We start from the raw sequence: 24,254 nt of genomic DNA, 5'->3' as shown, positions 1-24,254 counted from the left end.
TATTAAGCAGTCACCGCGGTGGCAAAGGAAAGCAGTCACTCCAGGAGGATCTGGGAAGGGAAGCGACAGACAGTCCTACTAACATAAGGAGCTCGGCAGTTAGGAGAGAAGCAGTCCAAGAAAAGTGTCACCTCAGAGCACTTTACAAATAAGATTTACTACAATTCTTCTGAGCAAATCTGTGTACTCTTCAGAAAAGTCGAGGCCTGGGGAGCATGAGAGAGGAAGATGGGGAGGCTGCTCACATGCAGAACATTGTTTGCCGGATGGAAGCTGAAGGCGGCCCAGGTGGGGCCGTCCTGGGTGGGACTCGCCTAGGGGCATGCTGCAGGAGAGGCCCAGGAGCCCGTCTCTGCCTGGGTCCTCTTACTGATGGGGAGGACTAGGCCACCCATCCATCCCTCCAGTCCAGCGCAGGCTCAGGGAAACAGCATGTACCCCTCACACGCTGAAGTAGCTGGGTGGGTGCTCCTGGGCCGCTCGCGGGGACATGCCACAGGAATGCAGGCGGGGTAGAAACAGCTCACTGCGCTCACTGGAAAAGTTAAGCCTTCTCCCGAGGCTCTTCTAAAGTGTCTCTCCTTCCATAAACTCTTTATAGAGCACAAAGCCTTTTATTTATTTTTCAGACGCTAACCATTTCCCTTCTCGGCGTCAACGCCACCTAAGTGAGGCAGGGAAGCACATTACCATTGTTGAGGGCCTACTACGTGCTACATAGTGTGCTGGTTCCTTTGAAAACATTTTCTTTAATTCTTACAACAACTCCCATGATCTCCACTAAACCAAGAATGAAAGGCCTGGATATAATTTGCACAATACATTATTTGTGCAATAATTTGTAAAAGATTTGCCCAAGGCCCCAGTGCGACGGATGGCGGAGGAGAGGTTCGGACTGAGGTCTTTCCAGCTCCAGGTCCCACATTCTCCTACCAGCGAACCTGCTTCCCACCCAAGCAGGCGAAGCTCCACACTCAGGAACTGTTGAGTCGCACTGGTTCCCACGCTCATGCTATTGCCTGGGATCCCTTCTGGGACTCGCCACAGACTTATGGGCTCAAACTTGAAGAATATTAAATGGACTAAATTTGGGAGGGATGCTCCGAGAGAAGTGATCCTACTGCCCCTTGGGGATCTGGACCAGGATCACCAGGGCTGAGAGGGCGGCACATGGTAGCAGGGACTCCCCCACTGGGGGCGGAACACACTCCCTGCCCTTCACTGGAAGAGGAACACGGCCGCAGAGTGGCCGCAGAGAGGCCTCGTGGGCAGCGTACAGCTGGAAGGGGGTGGGGACCTGGGGTGCAACAGAAATGCCATGTTGGGTATGACAAGCCACAGGGATGGTGACGAATATGGGAAAGTATTTGTCCTACTCTGCCTAGTCTGGCGCTTCAGCTGGAAGCAACACTGGAGGCGTCTTTGAACAGTAATAATCAGAAAATCAGCCCCTTAAAAATAACTGCCAAGATAAAACCCCCGTTTTACACAGGCTGGCTTTAGCTTTAGTTCCCACGAGGTCTACGGTGGATCATGAGCACGAGGACAGGGGAGGCTCCCTCCACGGCCCTGGGGGTTCTGGTGTCGATGCAGGTAAATTCACAAGGGCTGCTCTGCAGGGCGGGAAGGAAGCCCAGGGTTCCAGGACAAGGGGCCCATGGTATTACTAGGTATAAGGAGGCATTTGTCTTGAGATGAGAAAAACGGCAGCTCAGAGAGGTAAAACTACTGGTCTCTCAGCTGACCAGCACCCAGGCTCCTGGCTTTCTCTACACCACAGGGCCTCCGCCGGGATCCTGCTGTAGGTTTTATAAGGTCAAGCTTCCCTGTGGCTCTCCAACCCTGTAGGACTTACGCCTGGGTCCACGAAACCATCTAGAGTGGAAAAATCAGTCCTGCTCCCACAACTTCCCCAAATTTGTGATTTTGCTAATTAAGTTAAACGATTTGCATATTTCTAATCTCCCTGTGGGTGCAAGGGTTAGCGATTTCTAACCAGTTGGGAAGACATGGGCTGGTTCTCCAGACTGTGGGGGGGGGGGGGAAGCTCTCACAGTGACACGATCACAGGGGCGAGCACTCTGTCCTTGGAACGCAAATTAAATCCAGACGTTAGCTCTCTCTCTGAGTCTCCACCGAGTCTGCTCCTGTCACTGTGGCAAACACAGCTGGTGGAGTATTTTCGCTGTGATGATGTCAGCCTGTTTCTGATAGGCTTCTAGCTAGAGGGACAAATCACTGGTTGTGCTAGGGCCCTGCACTTGGTGTCTACAACAGCCCTCACCGTTCTTTGCAGAAGCCCTTCCCAGCATGCAGCCCAGCCACACAGGGGCCGTCCTGACAGACCTGCGAACAGGCTGTGACAAATATTCCACCTTCTAATTTGCACCTTGGCTGTCAGCAAAGAGACGAGTGGTCTGGCTACGGGAAGGAAATGAGACTTGGCCTGGAAGCCAATTTCTCTACCGTTTAAGCGTTCATTCTGCAAAGTATCAAGCAGGGAAAACACAGAGATGCTTGTGTCCTCCCCAAGGCCTGCCAAGTCCATTTGAAACCTGTGAGCTCTGGTGTGAGAGGCTGCCAGGGCCTTGGAGATGCAGCCCACGGCTGGAGCTGCTCTTTATTCTCAAGTTGAAAGAGATGCTGGTAAGGAATCAGTAGCGTTTCATAAATCACACCTCTTTCCATTCCTACCTCTGTGCACCCTAACGCTTTAAGGATTGAAAAAAAGTACCATGAAAAACACATTTATTTTTCATTCTTGTTTATTTTCTATGCTTCACCTGGGGGCTGTTAAAGGCCAGCTTTGCTAAAGAGAATTCCTTTTTTTCCTGCTAGGACCCACCTCAATTCATGGAGGAAGGTCACAGGGAGCAGCAGTTACAGATGGGCAGTGAGTTCTAAATAATGATGCCGTTTAAAAAAACCTTGACTTTTGCCCTTTCTTTGAATTGTAACTTTGGGAAATCTTTTGTGGGCCTCACCAAAGAGTCTAAGTCTAAGTGGCATCGCACCATGAAAAAGGAAAGTATTTGGGGCTAAAAGCTCTTGGCAAGGCAAGTCCCTTGACGTTGTGCAAGATCCCACATCCGGTCACTCACAGGCAGTTCCGGAAAACACTTTGGAAAACTGGCCTCCCCCCCGCCTCACTTGATCTTTTAAAAATATACTTAAAACAATTCAAACCATTATCTAGTTTGTCTTGTTTTGTTTGTTTTACTTTCTGTGAACATCCCAACTATCAGCTAAGCGTTGACCTTTTTCCAACTCAAACCTGAAGGAGGCGCTGTCACATCCAAGAGTTTCAAAGTCCCTGAGAAACATTCCCAGAGAGTGGGCTCGACCGCCAGGAACGTTCCTGTGAGGCCTAAGCTGTGCGACTCCAGCAGCCGGGGCAGTGTAGCTGCTGTTTCATATAATGGGCTGTGGAATCCAAGAGATGTGAGAGATGAAAAGGGTGGACTGAAGGAGCCCAGGGACATTATAAGAGAGTTAATCGTAGTTCTAGTTTTTAACATGAGTCAGCTTGGCTGCCTATGACCCCCGGGGCTCCTATTTACCACAAGCCCAAGAGAGCGCCTGGGACAGCCCTGACTTCTCCGTGTGTATGAACCACGCCTTTTATTTTCTGTGTTCTGCTGCTCTGACATCTGGGGGCCTTGCTAACTCTGGAGGGACTGCCCCTCTCAGAGTCAGTTAATTCCTAGAGATAGCCACCAACTCCACCGCGCAAACCACCCACCCACACCCTCAGCCACCTCCTCCACCAGGTTCACACTCCAGGCCACTGCCCACCTGCCCGAGTCACACCACAGCAGGTACCCGACAACCGGGGGGGGGGGGGAGTCCGCTGAAATTACGCAAACTAGCCAATCCTAAACAGGCTCACCCCGTCTCACCCATTTCTCCCCATGGAAACCACAGTAAGGGTTCCTGCCCCCTTTCTCCCCGCTCCCTCTCCTCCTGACTGACCCTCGTGCTTCCCTGCGTTGCCCCACATGGCATGTCGCCTGCCTCTTGGGATCTGTGAGTGTGAGAAAACTGTTTTCACTGGCCGTTGTCTCCTCATCGGTCAGCCCTGTCACACCTGAACAGTAATAAAACCTGCATTTTAAACACAGATGTTGGTATGGCAGGTGTGACTCTGGGCATCTAACGCCCTTACCGGACCAGCAATGTCTTTTCCTGGGGAATAAAGGGCCTCAAACCCGCAGCCTCTCTCAGTCAGGTTCCCAGCTGAACCACAGAAAAAAAGCATAACCGAGTGGCGATTTTCTTAAATTGTCCTGAGGACGGGACCTGACTAGCCTCACTCTAGATGCAGAATTAGTTCACTACAAACAGCAGATGTCTTGGGGCTTAATTCTCTTAAGAATCTCCTTAGAGAAGATTCGGAGCCTGAAGTCTAGGTATAAATGAAAACCTTGTGTTTTCCCCCCAGTGCGGGCGAGTCTGGGCCCTGGAAGAAGTTCATCTTGCCAGGAAATGAGGAAGGCGGTGGGGCGACCCCGCCTGTGACCTGGGCGAACATTACCTGTGCCCGGTGCTCCCCGACGGCGAACTGGATCACCGCGACGCCGGGGCTGTGGCTGTCCTCAATCCTCTCCACGGTGCTGGAGTCGATCTTCAGGTCGCTGCTGATCTCGGCGCTCTGGATGAAGTCTTCCGTTTTCAAGTCCTCCACCTTTTTCAGCTCCCCGTTGGCCAACTGGATGATGGAGCCTTTCATGAAGTAGGGGGGCAGCGTCGGGGGGGCTGCCGCCGGGGACGCCACGGACTGCACCAGCGGCAGGTGGATCTGGGCCTGCACCATGGCCGGGTAGGCGGCCTGGCTGACCAGGGCCTCTGGGCTGAAGTTCTCGCTCTTGGGAAGGGCGGTGGTGACGAACGAGTGAGGCACTGCTGCAAACTGGGGCGACGACGTGACTATCGCGGAGGCTGCTCCGGATCCCTCTACGTCAGCACTGCCAACCGGGATGAGCAGGGGCTGGGTGCCGGGGATGACCAGGTGCTGGGGCAGGCCGCCGGCGTATGTGATCGCCTGCTGCTGGCCGCTCAGGTAGCCGATGACAGGCGGCTGGGTCCCTGCGTAGAAGGCTGTGGCTGGCAGTCCCACTGGGAGTGGCTCCGAAGCGCTGTGTGTGGTCTGAATGACCGTGTGGGGTGACAGCGTGGCCACGGCGGCGGCCTTCACGCCTTCGGGGCCCAGAGCCTGTTGGGGTGAGAGCGCGTAGGACCGATGCCCGGGCTTCCCTAAGTGCAGGCCACTTTTGTCGTTGAGGGTCGAGGGGGAGGCCTCGCGGTGCGTGACCGGCTGCACCTCCAGGTCGGGCACGGGGGTGTTGCTGTTGGGCAGGACCATCACAGAGGCCCGCACCCCTGCGGAGTCCCGGCTGCCGTAATCGGAGGGGCTGGGGTGCACCACCACGTGCCTGGACTCGTAAGGGTGAGGCGCCGACTTGCTGCCGGCCTTCGCCAGGCCCAGGTCGGCCGAGGCGGGGGCCCCGTACCTCCGGCCCTTCTCCATCTCCCCGTTGAGCATCTCCTTGGCCTGCATGGCCTGCTGCAGCCTGCTGCTCTCGGCTTTCTTGGTGGCCTCCCGAGTGACAAAGTGGCCGCCAGAGTCGGTGTATTGCACTACGACCTGGGGGGAGGGCCCCAGGGTGATCGTGTGTGGGATCATCGTCTGGTGGGGGTGGAGGTGGACAGGGACGGCCGGAGGAGAGGCCGAGCGCCCTGCGTTCTGCGGAGAGCCGGCGATGTGCACGTACTGGTTCTGCTGGGCGGGTGGCGGGGACCCTGGCGCGATGAGCCCGGGAGTCCTGCCTAAGTGCTGCTGCTGCTCAGCCTTGTGTGCTGAGGCCTGGCTCAGGCTGCCCATGCTGGCCAGCAGAGTGGAATAGGCCTCCAGCTGGGACCGCTGGGATGGAGTGGTGGCCCCCACGGCAGAGGCCACCGCACTGGTGACGGGGCTGGCCGTTGGGGAGATCAGCTGTGAAGGGATGAATCCCGTGTAGGGCCCGCTGTACTGGGAGGACCCGATAAACTGGAAAGTGTGTGGCAGGTGAGCATACTGCACCGGCGACACCGGAGTCCCTGACTGCGGCGGGGGGTACACCGTGGGCAGCGTGCTGGTCGCGGGGACAGACCTGGGCGCGCTGGGTGGGGAGTAGTCCAGCCCCGTGGACAGCGCTTTGTGTAAACCTAACCCCTGTTGTAAACCAAGCTCCACCGAAGTCCCCGCGGGGCCGTGCCTCCCACCCCCGTGACTTCGGCCACCAGGGTTGCCCGGGAGCCATGCCACGCCCTCCGCCCGGTGGTTGTCGCTGGGCAGGGCGACGGCCTTCTCCTCCAACGGCCGGCTGGTGGCGGGGATCTCGCGCTTCTTGGGAGGCAGGCATTCGTTGCTCCGCTCTTGGTTGGATTTCATTTTTCGCCGTCCCCCCTCCACGGTGACTGTTTCACTGTCTGGCTGGCTCTGATTTTAGTCTGATAAACGGAAAGTCACATTTGATTTCTGTAGGGGATCCAGGCTCTTCATGAGGAATCATCTCCCCGTGGGTGCGGTCGGCCAGCGGCAGCTCTGGAATCTGGGGAAAGGAAAAGGGCAGTGAGTGAGGGGGCGAGGGAGGGGGGAAGGGGGGCAAGAGGTGGGAAATCAGACCAGCAAGGGATGCCCTGGCACAGCAGAGACCAGGCCGGGCTTTCCATGTAAACTCCAAAACCCGACTCTCGCCCTCGCATTAGAACAGGTGACACCGTGGCCACGCTGGACAGCACGTCAGGAAGATTATTAAGGCATCGAGAGCAAGTCAAAACTTAAAGCAGATGCCTTTTAATGAAGTTAACAGCTCCCCTAAGACACGCTGCTCGGTGCCTCTCTCCTTTCCTTCCTCTGTTCTTATCAGAAGGTAGACAATGTGTTTCTTAAGTGTCCTTTTCAAAAATGCTGGTCCCACTCCTCACCTCTTCTTTACTTTGTTGGAAAAAATCAAATGAAACCCAGAGGGAGCACGACACCAGTGACCGTCCCCCAGGCCCTGCCCTCAGAGCCGGGCCCTGGGGAGCAGTCAGGAGAGAGAGCCCTGAATGGATCTGCACGTCGCCTCTGAATCCCATCTCTCAGAGCCACCACTCAAAGACCCCCGACTCTGGGTCCATCCTAACTTGACAGAAATTCCCTCTTCCCTAACACACACACGTGCGCACACGCATGCACAGCACACGCACACACGCACAACATGCACACGCTGGCTCAGCAGAGGCAGCCAGAAGTAATCCTGTTCTCTATATGTTTCCAAAGAATCCCCAGTACAGCCACTCACATGATACCAGGAAACCAAAAGAAATCGGCGAGACATAAAAAGTAAGTATGGCTACAGCTTTTTAAAAAATGCGGTCCTGGGGCAGGTGCACTGCAGGTTCCCTTAACGGCGGTCACACACTTGGTTCATCCCTGACCCTTGCCTTCCCCCCGGCCTCTGAAGGTCCTCTTCACGCCCCCCTTCTCCTTGGAGAGAGCCAGCCCGCCGCTCACCCTCGGACGAATCAGGCCTGTGCGCTCAACTCCAGCACACCAGCCGCGAGCCTGGGGCCAGTTCTCACCGACACGTATCTCACTCTCCCAGTGACCACTGACTTCCCAGTCACCATGGCTGTGGGCGCAAAGACATGCCCGCCTGGCAGGAGGCAGAGCATCAGAGGAAGCCCCTGGAGCCAGGCTGACAGGCGGCAGGTGTGTGCGCCCCCTACAGGCAGCGGCGGGAGACTCGGCCTGTATATCACTAAGGAACATCATCACGAAAGTACAAATGGCACAAGACCAAGTCCCCCAGCAGCAATGACTATGATCGGGGGGGGGTGTGGTGTGTGTGTGTGTGTGTATATATATATCTGATATATATATGATCAGGTGCATATATATATATACACATATATGTATATAAATATATATATATACAAGAACTGTATGAGCTCCCATATATATATATATATATATATATATATATATATATATATATATACACACACACACCTGATCATATGTATATATATTGAAGGCGGAGGTTTAGAAATTTGGTGTCTCAACATCAAAGGACATTTCAATTAAAATAGGGTTTCTCATATGACCAGAGGCACTTCCAAGACCAGGGCAGAAAAAAATAAAAAGACCTAAAATATTAATGCTGAAGAAATATCGGTGTCAAAAGAGTAACGTCAATTATGTAACCTCCCGACCTGCAGCTCTTTAACGTCCTAGGTAACTGTTCTGCATAGCCTTGTCTTATAAAGAGTGCACCACATAATTCACACCCAACACTCGCAAATCGATTAAAACGACAGTGCTATTTTCAAAACAATGACAGAATAAAATTAAGCTGCAATGCATCAGAAACAGCTGCCCTTTTTGGCTGCTTAAAAAGTACTGATAATGATCTTTCACCTAGAGATTACAAGAGTTATTCTTGAGAACAAGAACTGTATGAGCTCCCATATTCCCATACCAACTAGCAAAGAAAAGTTATATAGATCTACTCAAAGCCCACCCCCTTCCATACGCCCCCTGCTGGCTCCACAGTAGCACTGATCCAATAAAACCCCACAGGATTTCATTAAAGATGTTCATGCAAGAGCAGTATGTCAGAATCTGAAATGAGAACATTTACATATAGTAGGCCCAGCCAGTAAGGGAATAGGTTAATTAGCCCAAGGCAGCTTCAGGGAAGAAAAAGCAGCAGCAGCAAAGTCCTTTCAAAGCCAAGCAAAATGTCAAACATATTCAGAAAGGGGTCCAATAGCACTGCAAATGTAAAATTCCCCATACAACTGAATGCACAATATACAAAACTAGAAAACTCTTCTGAAGGTACTTTTCAAAGAACCCAGTTTGGAAAAGAATGCCGACTTGGCTCTCAGTAGTGCCTTGGTTTGTTTACATTGTTGATTTAGAGCTGGTCTTCTGCTAATGGACCACTAAGACTTGGCCTTGACAAACAAATTCATATATTTTCTTTAAAAAAGTTAACCGCCCTGCCGGGAGTGGCTCAGCGGTTGAGCATCGACCTAGGATCCAGGCGATCAGGGTTCGATTCCCGGTCAGGGCACATGCCCGGGTTGTGGGCTGCAGCCGATCAATGACTCTCTCATCATTGATGTTTCTATCTCTCCCTCTCCTCCCTCTCCTTCTCCCTCCCTCTCTCTGAAATCAATAAAGATATATTTAAAAATAAATAAATAAAAAATAAATAAATAATAAAATAAAAAAGTTAACCATTGATAAACATCATTTCCAGGTAATAACAATAATGATAAATTAAAGATGTAAAGACTGACACTGAAATGCAGCAAAAAGGGCCAGACTGATAAAAATGTCCACCCATTCTCCTCCCACATCTAGAAGGACCATGTCTCCTATTACCAGGGCAGCTTGGAGGAGACGAGGGCCTAGTTCTGGGGCATGTGCCCCTTCTCTGTGCTCCGGTATCTGTCCTGTTGGTATCTCCCATCAGAGAGAAACGCTGAAGGTAGAGACTGTGTCTTGCTGCCTTTTCAGTGGACCACCAGGGGGCGCTACAGCATGCCGCCACATCCCTGGTACACTGGGATTGAGGGGGATTTCTGCTTTTAGGGTCTCTTTCCAGCTACAGACAAATGGCCTCTGTGTCCCCAGTTGCCTTCTCAGGGCTGAAACACACCAACAACTCAGCTGGGCCCCCGAAGAGTTCACCTCCGGCTGTTCCCGCCACAAAAGAAAGATTTGGAGCCACACGGGACATAAACGCCAAGTTACAAAAGAACCACAAGTGCAGCTCATACTGTTTAAACATTAGAAAAGCTAAAATGGAGGGGGCGCTACTAGATGGATTGAGGCAGGTTTATTTAGAGTTTACTACATACAGTTTGCCTGACAATCGCTGTTCTGAAGACATTCATCTCCAGCATCTTTATATCTACATTTATATGTGTCTATCAGTATTTTAAAATTTAGCTCAGTGGCCTAAGGCCTTGCCATTCCAAGGGTGGCCCCCAGACCAGCAACACCAGCATCCCTAGCAGCTTTGGAAATGCAGAACCTCAGGCCTCTCCCAGGCCTCCTGATTCAGAATCTTTATTCTAATGAGATCCCCCGATGATTCACAGGCCCAGCCCAGCATGGTTTCAGAAACCCAGGTATAAGATTCAGTTTCCTACTCATAAGCTCCCAAGCATAGTAAACATCTCTGGCCTCCTTCTCATGGAGTAGGTGCTGGGACACCAGACGAGAGGCTGCACATAAACAGAATGGATGGAGCCTTGAGGATAAGCAGCTAACACCGAGGTAAAACTCAGCTGTTTCCTTTGGTGTCTCCCAGACCAATATGGTTCTAAATAACAGAAGCTTTTTTTCTTCTGTCTTCAAGAAATATAGGAAAACACACTTTAAAAAGACTATTATACATTTTATACAGGACTCAATTCTCTCCAGGAAGAAAAACAAACTTTAACAAAGGAAGCCACACATATCTTTGCAATAATACAAAAATGACTCCTCCATTACTGTGGATTTAGACTGTTTCAGAAGTGATCAAAAAACAAGATGCCTCTGTGCTGAGAGATGTGCGAACGTATCCCCCCTGACTCCAAGTCCTGTAAATAACCGGCTGCTCTGAATGGAAGACACTCCTAGAACTGGATGCGTTCAGTCCTAAAAATGCATTCCAGGGTCACGGCAATAAACTGGGTTGCTCTGCCCAGCACACCCAGCCCTGAGAGTGGCTCAGTTTGAGTGAAACCCACGACTGCCTGGCATGTATGTCTATGCACAATAGAAGCATGGTTACAGTTTAAAGGGGAAAGAATGTGGATTGAGGAGCTTGTGTCAGTTCCGGACAAACCATCTGACCACTTAGGAGACAGAATAACTGGGCCTGGTGGGAGAGGTAACTAGGACATGGCGAGGATTCTGTAAGTCCTGACATGCCAATGTCCTTTCTGTTTCATTTTATTACTAAACTGGAAGATCCATGTGGTGTGCTGGCAAAGGCACTCCACTTAGGTTAAATATTAAAAACAGGCCCAACCCTGACATCTCTGGGGTTTCTGGGATGGAGAAAGGTGGGGTGGATGATGGCGTAACTAGATACCTTCATGGTTGACGGAACAGGCTTGTCCCAAAGAAAGTGGATCACACGTTCATTCATCATTTGCTTTGTTTCTAGTGTGTACAGTGGACCTTAATTGTTTAGTGTCAGCATGGAGCCAATGGTATGCCAGGACTCTATTTTTAGGTCTATTCTGTTCACTACTTTATTAGTGTTTTGGCTATCACTTTCAGAGGCAACAGAAGGCTGGAAGGGATGCTTAATATATTATTGAAATTAATATTCAAATATATCCTCAGAACCTGGAAGTGATGGCACAAAGCCAAGACATTTAAGACTAATGAGAATAAATGTAAATACCTGCCCTTGGTTTCAATAGCTCAATTAATGTAGCAGAGTTAAAAGGGAATGGCTCGTCTGAGAATGGTTCCCATGAAAGCGCCTAGGAATTTTTTGTTGGACCATACATTCAATATGAACCAACAGTTTGGTGTGGTGCCGAAAAAGTTGGATTATAAGCTTCATTTTAAAAAAAACCACAGTGCTCAGAATGAGGGAATAAATACAGCAATGGTATATGGCATTGGTAAAGTCACACAGTTAGAGCACTGAGGCAAGGGGACACTAGCCGAATGGGGCATGTCCAGGGTGAAGTGATCAGGTTAGTGAGAGGTCCGGACAAGAGACAGGCCAGTACCTGTAGAGGCAACTGGAGAGGGTGGCCTGGGAAATACAGAAAGAGCTGAGGCCTAACTGCAATGCTCAGATCTATGAAGGGCTGTCTGCAGAAGGCAGGAAAATAGAACCGAGCTTCAAGTGACGTTGATATATACAGTAGAAACTAGCACATAATTAAAAGTGGGCTGGGCTACCTAATGAGGTGGGGATCCCTGAGTCACCGCAGGTGTTGAGGTTGCGTCTGGAGCTTCGAGCTGATGGTCCAAGATAAACTGGCCGGGACCCTTCCCCTGACTGGGTGCCCATGTTACTTACTTTTGCATTTTTTCCCATCACAGATATTTTGAGACACTGATTCCATCCCGAGTCAAGGTGGCTTATGTCTAGGCCTAGCTTACTTTCCAATATCCTTTGTGACTGTGTCCTCAAAAACTAGTTATTTGTTCTCCCTGCTGTGCCCAGCATGAAGCTTTACTGGGCAGGCCTCTCTCTGGGTCCACAATGAGGTGGTTTCTGAAGGGGATGGAGGGCCCCACCCAAGTCCGTTCAGGCCAGAACCCATCTGAGCACTGAGCTGAGACCTGGCACAACTTTGCAGAACAGGGTGCCTGATAGACCCCAACACACTCAGGTTCCCCTTCTCTGCTCAGCACCCCTGTCACCCAGGATCTTGCTCTTTATAGAAGGGGATAAGCGAGAAGAAAAAAGGAATGACAGCTTGTAATCCGTGCTAGAAAAAGCCCACACAAGTGCCTAAGGACATAAAGAATAGATAAATAGAAATCTTAGTTTGTATCATTAATCAGAGAGAGTAGTGGATTGAATGGTGGACCCTTAAAAGAGATGCCCATCTGTGTCTTTATTTGGAAAGGGGAAATAGAATTAAGGATTTCGAGATGAGAGGACATCATCCTGAATTATCCAGGTGGGCTCTAAATCCAATGACAAGTGTCCTTATAAGAGAAAAGCAAAGAAAGATGTGAGACACTCACAGACAAGAACACCCTGCGAAGACAGAGGCAGGGAGAAGGGAGTTAGGTGGCCCTAAGTCAAGAACATCTGGAGCCACCAGAAGCTGGAAGAGTCGAGGAAGGGTTCTGCCCTGGAGCCTTCAGCGGGAGCAGGGCCCTGCCGACACTTGATTTCAGACTTCTGGCCCCAGAACTGTAAGAGAACATGTTTCTGTATTTTTTTCTCTGAGAAACAATTGACATGACATTTGAGGGGTACAATGTGTTGGCTTGAGGCATGTATATAGTGCAATATGATTACTACAGTAGCCTCAGCTGACACTTCGATCACATCACAGAATTATAATTTCTTTTTTGTATTGGGAACAATTAAGACTGGTCTCTTAGCAGCTTTGAAATCTATAACACTGTCTGTCGTCTACAATCACTGTGCTGTGCGTGAGATCTCCAGGCCTTATTTATCCACTAGTTTCAAGTCTGTACCCTCAAACAACATCTCCATAACTTCTCCACCCCAGCCCCTGGTAACCACCATTCTATTCTGTTTTTACAAGTGCAGTGGATTTAGATCCCGTGTATAAGTGATATCACACATTATTTGTCCTCTGTCTGATTTATCTCACTTACCATAATGCCCAAGTTTCCATTGTTTTAAGCTACCAAATATGTGGTAATTTGTTACGGCAGTCCTAGGAAACAAAGACAAATAGCTTCCATATATTGATCATCAACTATATTCCAAAAACTCTATTTATTTTTAAATCCTCACCCAAGGATATGTTCCCATTGATTTTTGGAGAGAGAGGAAAGGAGAGGGAGAGAGAGAGAGGAGATATATATCGTGAAAGAGAAACATAAACCGGTTGCCTCCATACCCACCCTGACTGGGGATCAAACCTGCCACCGCTTTGGGGCACAGGATGATGCTCCCACCAATGCAGCCACCGGGCCAGGGTGCCAATAACTATTTATAAACACCTCATTTGCTCCACACAACAAACTCACGAGGGTTATATCTTTACCTCTCCACTTTTCAGATGGGGACACTGAGGCTTGGCCAAGGCCTCACAGTCAGAGGGAGAACCAGATGGGAAGCCACTGTCTTGTTCTTCCCAACCACAGTGCTGAGTAAACGGATATGGTGGGATGCACTGCGGTGACGGCACCGTGAGAGCAAGTGTCCTCTCCTTTCTCATCTGTGAGGGGGGCAGAATGCCAGGGACAAGAGGGGCTGAACATGCCCAGGGAACCCCGCACCACGCTGAGCACTAACCCTGGACTGAAGCTGGCATGCATGCCATGTGACAGGCTGGGCGGGCTCAGGGAGAGAGATTAGAATCTTTTGACTCCACCTGCAAGTGAGCTGGGACCCCCAGCACCCCCAGCACCCAGCTCAGCGGCACCCACCCAACTGTGATCCAGGTCACAACAGAGCTGAGACCTCAGAGAGGACGTCCTGCACGGGCCAGACATGGAGAACAGAGGACATTATAACATGCTGTCTACACAAACTCCCTCTCCCTTTAGCGTCACAAAAAGCAAGTTCAAGTGTGCACCAGGGCGCAGGACCCCCGGTCAGCGGCGATGCACACCACACAGGGCTTTCTTTGAGGCAGGGCCTCCCCGGCGGCGGGGACGGCCGCTGCCACTGACAGCTGAGAGGAAGAGCAGGAGAAAACAGGCCTCGCTCTTTATGTTACTAGCACCACAAACAATGCTTTTTTTTAGCCCTGTTCATCTGTAGATTCTTTTTGGCAATAAGTATGACAAGTAAACTTAATACAATGGTTAAAAAGTTTAAATTCACCCAAAAGAAAACAGTCCTATCTGGACGCTCCCTGACTCTGCAGCTCTGAGTCCAGAGCAACACATGGACTCGGTCGGAGTCACTGCAGATTAAAGGGCCAGAGGGAGTCACTAGAGGGGATCCTGCAGGACACGCAGCTGTGCTGGCATCTGTCACGTAACCACACTGCTGTCTCCCTCATCCCTCAATGGGCTCCGTTCTTTGCTACTGTCAGCCTGATGGAGAGACGGGCTTCATCAAGCCTTGGGCGAAGATGCTCTTGGGTTCTCGGCTTCTGCCATTACTGTTCCCAGTCAACACAGTGACAGTGATACTGGGTTTTGTGTTTTTTTAAAAAATATATTTTTATTGATTTCAGAGAGAGAGGAAAGGAGAAGGAGAGAGAGAGAAACTACAATGATGAGAGTCATTGATCGGCTGCCTTCTACATGCCCCCGACTGGGGATGGAGCCCGCAACCCGGGCATGTGCCCTGACCGGGAATCGAGCTTCCACCTCCTGGATCCTAGGTCAATGATCTACTGCTGAGCCACGCCCACTGGACCTGGGCGTGTTTTGAGTGGGTTTTGCCACCCGTGGAAACATGGCATGTCTGTCACGTGGGCGGGGTCCACTGCATGGGGCCATGACACATGTGTGTGCAGGGACAGGCCTGCTGGGGATAGGGTATGAAGGAGGAGGGAAGAGGGCCGAGGCCTGCAGCTGAGCTGGGCTGGGCTGGGCTGTCCAGGGAAGCTGGCCGCCCACGGGGAGTGTCGCTGCGGTGTCCGGGTAGCCAGTGTCCTCTGGCAGCCTGCCTGCGCTGGGATTCCTGGAAAGGCTCAAGATGGAAAAATAATCACTCAGAGGGATAACCATCTGAGCTGAAACTGGTCCCAAATGAATCGTCCAACAGAGGCTGAGCTTGAGGTTTTCAGAAAAGCGGGAAATGCCTTTCTGTCAAGACCTTCCCTGGCTCAGTACAAGAGCAAACACCTCTCTTTCAAGAGGCGGGCGAGCCAGATCGGCTGCCCCGGGCGCCCACGCCTGTTTTGCCTCCACTCCCGAGCGCCAGTTCCACGGGCACTTCCCGCCCTGTCCAGTGGTTCCCATCCCACCGCAGTGAGCTGTTCTCAGGGTGCAGGCAGGCCCCCCAGTGGTCTCCCCCTCAGGCTGCTGTGACGCGGGGCAAAGAGCGGGCCGCACAGTTAGAACTGGGGTGGGGAGGGCACCCATCTGTCACTCTTGACTCTCAATTTAATGTTCTTAGCACTCTAGTGATGTATCTCACTACAGAATTCAGTAAGCATTCACATCCATTGGCATATTTGAATTATCCAGATACAGTATTAATATTACTCTCATCAACCCCGATAGGAAGGTAACATATTATTAGTACGGCTAATAAGAAGGTCACAGAGTCGTAGAAAGAATAGGCTATAGAGTAGGTAGAGTACAGGCTGGAAATCTGGCTTCACCCTCGACTGCATATGTAATTTTTTAATGTAATTTTTATTTGACTCAAAATTAAACATGCGCCCAGTTTAGGGAGGCCAGTGTTTCACCAGTGTGTAACCCTGTAATTGACATCTCTGCCTATAAGTGGGGAGGGATTAATAGGCACAGAGCCCGGCATAATGTACACACTCAGTAAATGGCAGCTAGTGCAGTTACAATTCAGCCAGTGCTTCCTGGTGAGTGCCCAGTTTTCACTCGCACTTGCTGCTGCTAGCCTCTCCGGGTTTAACACAATACCTCCAAACTATCAGTCCCTCCAAGCACCTGGTTTCCCCCCCATACTGATTTACACAAAAAAGAAAGTTACGGATGTTTGATAATTTATTTTCTTTCTCCAGCCAATCGATGGGATTATATTTATAATAGCTTCCAATGCACAGGCCCCCATTCACACCAAAAAGCAGGAAAGCAACGCAACATATATAAGCAGAATGAACAGAAAGGTCAGATGTAAACTCAAGCCTGGCATTTCTCGGTTAAGCGTAATGGTTCCTTGCTCCACTCTGCCTGCTTTTCCACAATACTTCTTGGATGAGTAATTTCCAAAAGGCACGGTGGGGAAATGTAGACTCTTCTCCCCATGTCCCACAGGGAAGGCTGCCAGCTGTCTGCTCACACGCGCTCTCCTAAGCTTTGCTACACATCACAAAGCAAAACCCAGCAGCAAGAGGAAGCCTGGTCTGTTCTAAGGCCACGAGGGGACTGGATCTCCGAGAGATTAGATGGCCCAGGTCTATGAACATGAAACATCTCCATCCAGTCAGGAAAATGCCTTTCTGGAACTGAGGCATTCTGAGAGGGTCTTAAACTGTTCATTGCCCTTGTGTGGCTGACGAAAGGGAAGCTGAAGCCCATGGACCATCTATACGCTAACGTGTCATTCATTCCTCCAGGGCTGTGTCACGTCGGCTCGCCTTCTGTGGCAGTCGCACAGTCTCTGGGACACTGTGCACCTTTTTAATCCCCTTAACCACAAAGGCCCTGAGACCTCCCGACACCCACCTCCCCAAAGCGAAGCGGGTGTGACAGAAGTCACTGAGCCTTTCCTTGTGCAGGTTATAGTGATGTTTTACATACAAGTGACAATCCATGTATGTCTGCCACACTGTAAAGACAAGGATACTGAGGCTCGGGGTGCAAGTGACTTGCCTAAGATTACATGGCTAATAACTGGCAGACATAAAATGAAAACCCTGGCTGGTCTGATTAAATGACCCTGGTTCCAGTTCTTAGGTGAGTCCGTGAACCTGCTGGTGTGCAGTGAAGAATTAACCCTAACCAAAGGAGGCCTAGCCTTTGCCCTGGGCTGCTGGGAGGTGCTCTCCAGGCCTCTGGAATGTCCTGTCTGATATCAGTGTGTCTGTCTTCTGGGGGCTTTGGCCACCAGACAGTCTAACAATGTGACTTATGATGGGGCTTTGGGCCACGTGGTATCAGTTCCAATCTCTGGGGGAACTAATGACTAAAGATATTTGCCAGACCTCTGGGAGGGGCTGGAGGGACCGGGGACAAAAGGTCAGCCATGTGAATCCAGGGAGCTTTTAAAAACAATACCAATGTCCAGACTCACGCAGACCAACCGAATCAGAATTGCAGAAGGTGGCAGCCAGCACCGGCATTTTAAAAGATACACCAGGGGGTTCTAAGGTGCAGCCAGAGGTGAGCACCCCAGGTGTAATGATCTTTAGGGTCCCTGTTAATGCCATCACTCCCTGGCGGAATGTCTCAATGATGTTTAAATACAGCCTCCAATCCTTTGCCCCAGCCCTGACAACACAAAAATGGTGTTCTCACCTCCTTTAACAGCACTTTAAAATTAAGTTACATGTCCACCACTACATACCCACAGGATGGCCATTACTTAAAAAAAAAAAGATAAGAAAATAACGAATCTTGGTGAAGATGTGGAGAAATTGGAACCCTTACGCATTCCTGGTGGGAACGTAAAATGGTCCAACTGCTGTGGAAACCTGTTTGGCAGTTCCTCGTAAAGTTAAATGTAGAGTTAACACAGGATCCAGCAATTCCACTGTGAGGTATATACCCAAAGGAACTGAAAGCAAGGACTCAAACAGATACCGTATGCCAGCGTTCACAGCAGTATCATTCACAACAGCCGAAAGGTAGGAAGAACCGGGATGTTCGACAGGGGACGGGATAAACAACATTTGGTACAGCGCACAATGGACGATCACCCAGCCTTAAGGAGGAACGCAGTTCTGAGACATTCTACCAGATGGGTGAATCTTGAAACATTATGCTCAGTGAAGGAAGCCAGAAGCAGGAGTACAAATATTGTACGATTCCACTTATAGGAGGTACCTAGAATAGGCACATTCACAGAGATGGAAAGTGGAACAGAGGTTCCCAGGGGCCGGGGGAGGAGGCCCTGGAGAGCCACCCTGTAGCGTGTGTGCAGAATCACAGTTTGGGATTATGAAGACGTTCAGGAGATGGATGAATATACCTAATGCCACTGAGATGTACACTTAAAAATGGTGAAAGTGGTCCATTTTATGTTATGGATATTTTATCGCAATAAAAAAAAGAATTGTTAAAAATTACAAGCCGTTATTTAAAAAGTTTGCAAACCAACTGCAATTTTGTTTTTGACCTTCACAGAGCCTCTCCACGCCCAGTTTTACTCGGGGCTACATGGATCCCCAAAATACCTGCTAGAGGCACCCTGCTCTCCATGGCTGGGCTTCAGGACATCCCTAAGCCCTTAAAGGGGTATGCACTTTCTCACTTCCACAATGGGGACTGTGAGCAATAAAACATTAAGCATCATTGTAAGGCGGTGCCCAGAGCTCTCTATCCTGTCACTGCCTGCTCAAGACAGAAGGCTGGCCGAGCTCCCTGTCCTCGACCACCAGCTTATGTCAGTCCCGCCCTCTAAAGTGGTGGCCAGCCAACTCTGGAGAAGGGCCACCAGGAAACATGTTCAGGTTCCCAGGCGGCGAGTCTCTGCCACGGCTCCTCAGCTCTGCCAGGGCACTGTGAGGCCAGCGCAGGCGCACACAGACAGGCGGGTGGGGCTGCCCTGCGCCAGCCCCCAAACGCGCGGCTCAGGGCCTTGGGAGGCGCGCTTCCCCTCCAGCCGCCCCCTCAGGAGTACACCTTGTTGCCTGTTTTCTAACCCGCTGGTTCTCACACCTCGAGTTCCCAAATGACACAGATGCTCCTGGTCTGGGGACCACACTTGAGCCCCGCTGTCCTAAGCTACCTTTCAGGTCTCTCCTTAGAGGTCACTCACTTTAGGTTTTCTCCTGCCCCAGCCCATACCCCTGCGCCTCTTCTCGGTGCCCCTTAACACCCTGTTCCATCTTACCATCCACATGCTGTCTGTCCTATAGCGACTGTCCTCCAGTCCTCACCGGGGCTGACACTGGCCACTCCCTCCATGCCTCTGCCCGTCGCGGGGCCCCCGGGCTACTTCCTTCTGTAATGGTTCCTGAACCCTGGCTAAGCCACCGAAGACCACGGCCACCTGGCTCAGCCCTTCCTCCTCTGAAGCTTACAGGACAACCACAACCGACTACTTCGCTGCATTGGAGGTACGTCTGACCTGTTTCCACGTGTCTTTGTTATATTGCAAGCTCCCCATGATGAGAACAGACTGAAATCTCATAATCCCCTGAGCTCCTAGGGCTGATGTCCTCTATCTGTTGGTTACTGCTCTCGTCCTGTGTCAGTTCCAGTTCCGTCTTTCTTAGAAGTTGGGGACTAAAAGGCAAAGCGTTTCTGGATCTTCTTTTGCATTTTTTTAAATGTAATGATAGTGTTGGATTGAAAATGGAAGTCAAGACAAAGGAACATAAAACACTGTGTATCTGAAACGCATCTGCACTTGGAGATTCCATTTCTAACACAAATTCTCATGTGAGATTAATAACCCCGGATGCTTCCTGTAGCGGGAAGTCCAAGTTGGCCATGTGAGATGTCATTACAATGTGTGCTATATGGGAAGGGCTCTAAGAATCCACATCCAATTACCCAAAACTATGTCCAGATTGTCCTTACATCATCCCAGGGAAACGCTTCTGGTAGACTTTGGATTTACTGGAAGGATCAGGTATTCCCAAAGATAACAATTTTATTGAAAACAGCCTAAACCAAGTATAGAAAGGACAGGAAGACCAGCTGTAAAAATCAGCCAAGATAAGAATTCTCTCTGAAATAAATGTTTGTTTTAAAGTTAGGGGTATGACTCATACTCAGTGAATGGATAGCTGAGTTCTGACCCTCAAAAGATGAATGGTTCATTTTGAAAAGCGGAACAAGTGGGAAACCTACTTTCTACCTCCATTTACTTCAGAGAGAGGCTGCTTCGTGGAGCCCAAGACGCCCTGTGCCGTTTCCAATCACCAGCAAAATGGACAATGCGATGACTCGCTGCCTGTGGCTGTTTTCAATCTGAAAGCTGAGTAATTACTGCAGCCTCTCCTGGGGCTCACAGGAGGCCCAGCGCGAAGCCAGTGCCGCGTAGAGGATGCTGAATGAGCTGCCAGAAACCCTACAGAACCTGGCTGCCAAACTGCTCCTCCTCCCCTGGCTCAGCGTCATTAACTTAATCAGGTATTCACTCAATAAAAAAACTATACATTCTCCCTGGAGGAATGCCAGCGCCCCCCGAACGAGGCGCACCATCGAATCGACCGCATTCAGCAGGAGATGTTAGGGCAGTTTGTATTCTTTTATTTCACTTAGGGTCTGGCAACAAGGGAATCCCCCTCCATGCAGTACTTCTTGGACGTGCAGTGAAGGAGAGGTTATAATGAAAAGCTGGCCAGAGAGGAAAAAATGCTTCCCCTGGCCCCTGCATTTAGGAACCTAGCCCCCCTTCTACCAGAGTTCTTCCTGCGGGGCGATCAGCGCGTGGTGGGCTTCGGTGTCACACAGGCCTGAGCTCGACTTCCAGCTTTTGGCGTTTGGCAGCTGGTGAGTTTAGGGGAAGTTATTCAGCTTTCTAAGCTTTGATTTCCTCTTTAAGAAAATGGAAATAATAACAAGCTGTATCACGTGGGGCAGTGATGGCATTGCTGGGACAAGGCAGTCAGAGCCTAGCACGCAGGCTGGAGGACCTCAAGAAAAGCCGTGAAAGGACCTCTCTGGAATTAAGAGCACTGGAACCCTAACTGTCGGAGGCAGAATTTAGGCTCCTTCACCCCACATCTGCAATGTATCCACGATAATATTTTCTTGTTTTTTAAAAAAATGTTTTTATTGATTTTAGAGAGAGAGGAAGGGAGAGAGAAACACTGACTGGCTGCCTCCCGCACGCCCCCTACTGGGGATCGAGCCAACAACCTGGGTATGTGCCCACGCTCAACCAACTGAGCCACACCAGCCAGGACAATGATAATATTTTCAAAAGACTGCTGTGAGATGCAATGAGACGATGCATGTGAGAAAGTGCAATGTCTGTCACAAAAAAGATCCCTGTGTATTTTCTTGCCTGAACTTCAGTCTCGCGTATCCAACCACCTGTCGAGAATTTCTACAGATGCCCCAACTGTCCCCATCGCCATCTCAAACCAGTATCTGCTCTGGTTCCATATTGGTGCCCACTGGCTTTGCACCATTTCCCCGAGCATAAGAGTAGAGCATCATTTTTGATGTCTCCTTACCACTTAGCTCCTTCATCCAGTTACTCCTCTAGTAGTGTCAGTTTTTCTTCCAAATGTTCCAACCATTAGTTGGGAAAAAAACCTCACATCCGTCTCCCCCTCACAGAATAAAGAGTTTGGCTCTGCCCGAAGAAAGGGGTAGGTGGTCTATGTTATACCTGGTAGGAAGGAGTGCCTTTGTCTAGGGCGAGGGCTTTGTGTCACAGCTGTTAATTTAACCAAGCCGCTACTTCCTCACGTTAAAAAGGGGGTAACATCTACCCTGCGGGGTCTGGGTTACCATGAAATGAGAGAGTGCATATTTGGCCCGCAGCGCAGTGCCTAAGCACAGACTACCCACGCAGCACACACCAGCCAAAGGACGCGTCTCCTATTCAGTGGGAACCGGGTCAAGGTTCATTTCTTCTTCCTTCGTAATTATGAGAAGGTGGAGGAAACAGTCAGACGACTCCAAGAATTCTGCCAATGTTCTTTTTCTAAGAAAGGTATTTTTTAAAATATGTTTTTATTGATTTTAGAAACAGAGAGAGGAAGGGAGAAGGAGGGAGAGAGGAGGGGAGAGAAACATCAATGTGAAAGAGAAACATCGATCGGCTGCCTCCTGTTCGCCCCCTACTGGGGATCGAGCCAGCGACTCGGGCGTGTGCCCTGGCGGGGGACGAGCCCTACCACCTGAGCCACACTGGTCAGGACAGAAAGATCTTACTTTTCTGGATTGATTTTTTTTTAAGAGTTCTGCTAAATTCTTGAACTTGCAGGATCAATAAGTATTCCTTATAATGTGATTCCAACAGAGTGTAGGGAAACTGGGCCTCATTTCAGTGCTCAGCTTGTACCCATTAGTGTCTCCTGATTTCATGATGTACAAACAGAGTCCCAGATGTGGGCTGAGGGCCAATACATTCCTGGTCTTTTACAGACTATACTTTTGATTGGGAAATGGAATAAAAAGCCTTTATTTCAGTACAAGATAATTTTTTAAAAAAATTCTCATCTAAGGATATTTTTTCCATTGCTTTTCAGAGAGAGTAGAAGGGGGAGGGAGGGAGGGAGGAAGGGAGAGAAACATCGATGTGAGAGACACATTAATTGGTTGCTTCCCGCACACACACCGACCGGGGCGAGCCTGCAACCAAGGTACGTGCCCTAGGCTGGACTCAAACCCGGGACCCTTTAGTCCACAGGCTGACGCTCTAACCACTGTGCCAAACTGGCTCAGGCCAAGATAACTTCTTAAAGCCGGTTAATTAGGCTTTTCTTAAATAAACAAAAATATAAATAAAAAGAGGCTTCCATGAGAAAAATGGCTTAATGTGAAGTAGAAAAATACATCCCTTCGATATTGAGACATTTTATCTCCATGTCTGATACACTCTTATTTTTTCATAAAGACCGGTCTCAACACTTGGTATCTTTCTCAGCTCTATGGTTTTGAAACAAAAATTTATAGTTTGCTTCCTTTTTGCTCTGGTTAACTCGTGGGATGGTGGACAGGGTGGTAAAAAAACAGCAATAAAGCAGTGATCGAATTCATCAACGATATTTCCAAGTATACAATAAAACGTACAAGTATACCAACTGTATATTTCACTAGAGAAGTTGACAAAGAGGTAGCTCCTGAAACATCACAGACAGTTCTCCACGGGAGGTCAGAGGGACCAGCCAGGGAGGCTCACACAAGCTGGGAACAGCCAGGCATGAGAAATGCTCTAGGCCCGTGGGCTTTGTTTTCTATTTCACAGATGATTTGAAACTTTCCTCATGGACAATGTGGAAGATGTTTTAATTAAACAAATGCACAGACTTAAAAGCTCCCCCACACTGTCTGCAGGACCAGGTGATGGCAGAACCTGGGTCCCACCTCGTAGAGGACGAACCTCAGGATGCGGGGAGACCTTTACAGGGAGTGAGCGCAGCTGGGCACGGCCCGAAGGCGTGCTTTGTGCTTCTACAGAAGTGTGAGGGCCAAGTTACAGTGAGATTTCAGTAACAGAGGAGAACAGCAGGCATGTCTAGATAGGGGGGTTGGTCTACAAAAATACTCCACACGGAAGATGATTTAGCAGGAAACAAGTTCTCTGACAGAAACGTGGCAGGGAAAGGGCTCAGAGAACGGGGAGTCCTGTCGGTGGGTTGGTAGCTTTAGAACACTGTGAAATTTTCATGTAAAACAACTACAGATGCACTTGGCCACCCTCTGAAGGAATGACAGTAGCTTTGTCTATGGGAATAAAGACATTAAACTGCTATAAGCATCGATCACGACCGGGCATGGATAAGTTACAGTGAGGGTTCCCTGGGCTGATTATCAGAAACATTTGTGCCCCTGGAAAAACACACATTCCCCACACATTCCCTGTTGTTTTCCAGAACTCAGTAGATCTGTATGGGGATGCAATAACCTATTATTTTTTAGAAACTCCTCTAGTGATTCTGATTGGCAGCTAAGTTTGGGAACCTACTTCACCAGGCCCATAGTTCTTTTCTCTGGTTAATCCTCCCCCAGGGATATTTTTTCCATTGATTTTTTTTTTTTTTTTTTTTTTTAGAGAGAGTGGAAGGATGGGGAGAGACAGAGAGAGAAAAACATC

General features: G+C 49.7%; 1 protein-coding gene across 1 annotated transcript in view; it reads right to left on the bottom strand.

The window, feature by feature from the left end:
- ATXN1 (ataxin 1) overlaps nt 1-24,254 on the bottom strand; it is a 364,853-nt gene that overhangs the window by 4,692 nt on the left and 335,907 nt on the right. The window contains exon 7 of the mRNA XM_081146185.1: nt 4,535-6,590. Coding sequence (XP_081002311.1) covers nt 4,535-6,430 — 1,896 coding nt within the window. The 5' untranslated portion in view covers nt 6,431-6,590. The remainder of the gene's footprint in view (nt 1-4,534; nt 6,591-24,254) is intronic.

This window comes from Miniopterus schreibersii (genome assembly GCF_964146895.1).
Source record: "Miniopterus schreibersii genome assembly, chromosome: 8".
Taxonomy (NCBI): domain Eukaryota; kingdom Metazoa; phylum Chordata; class Mammalia; order Chiroptera; family Miniopteridae; genus Miniopterus; species Miniopterus schreibersii.
The sequence above is the reverse complement of the archived record's forward strand: the minus strand, read 5'-3'. Positions and strand labels throughout refer to the sequence as shown.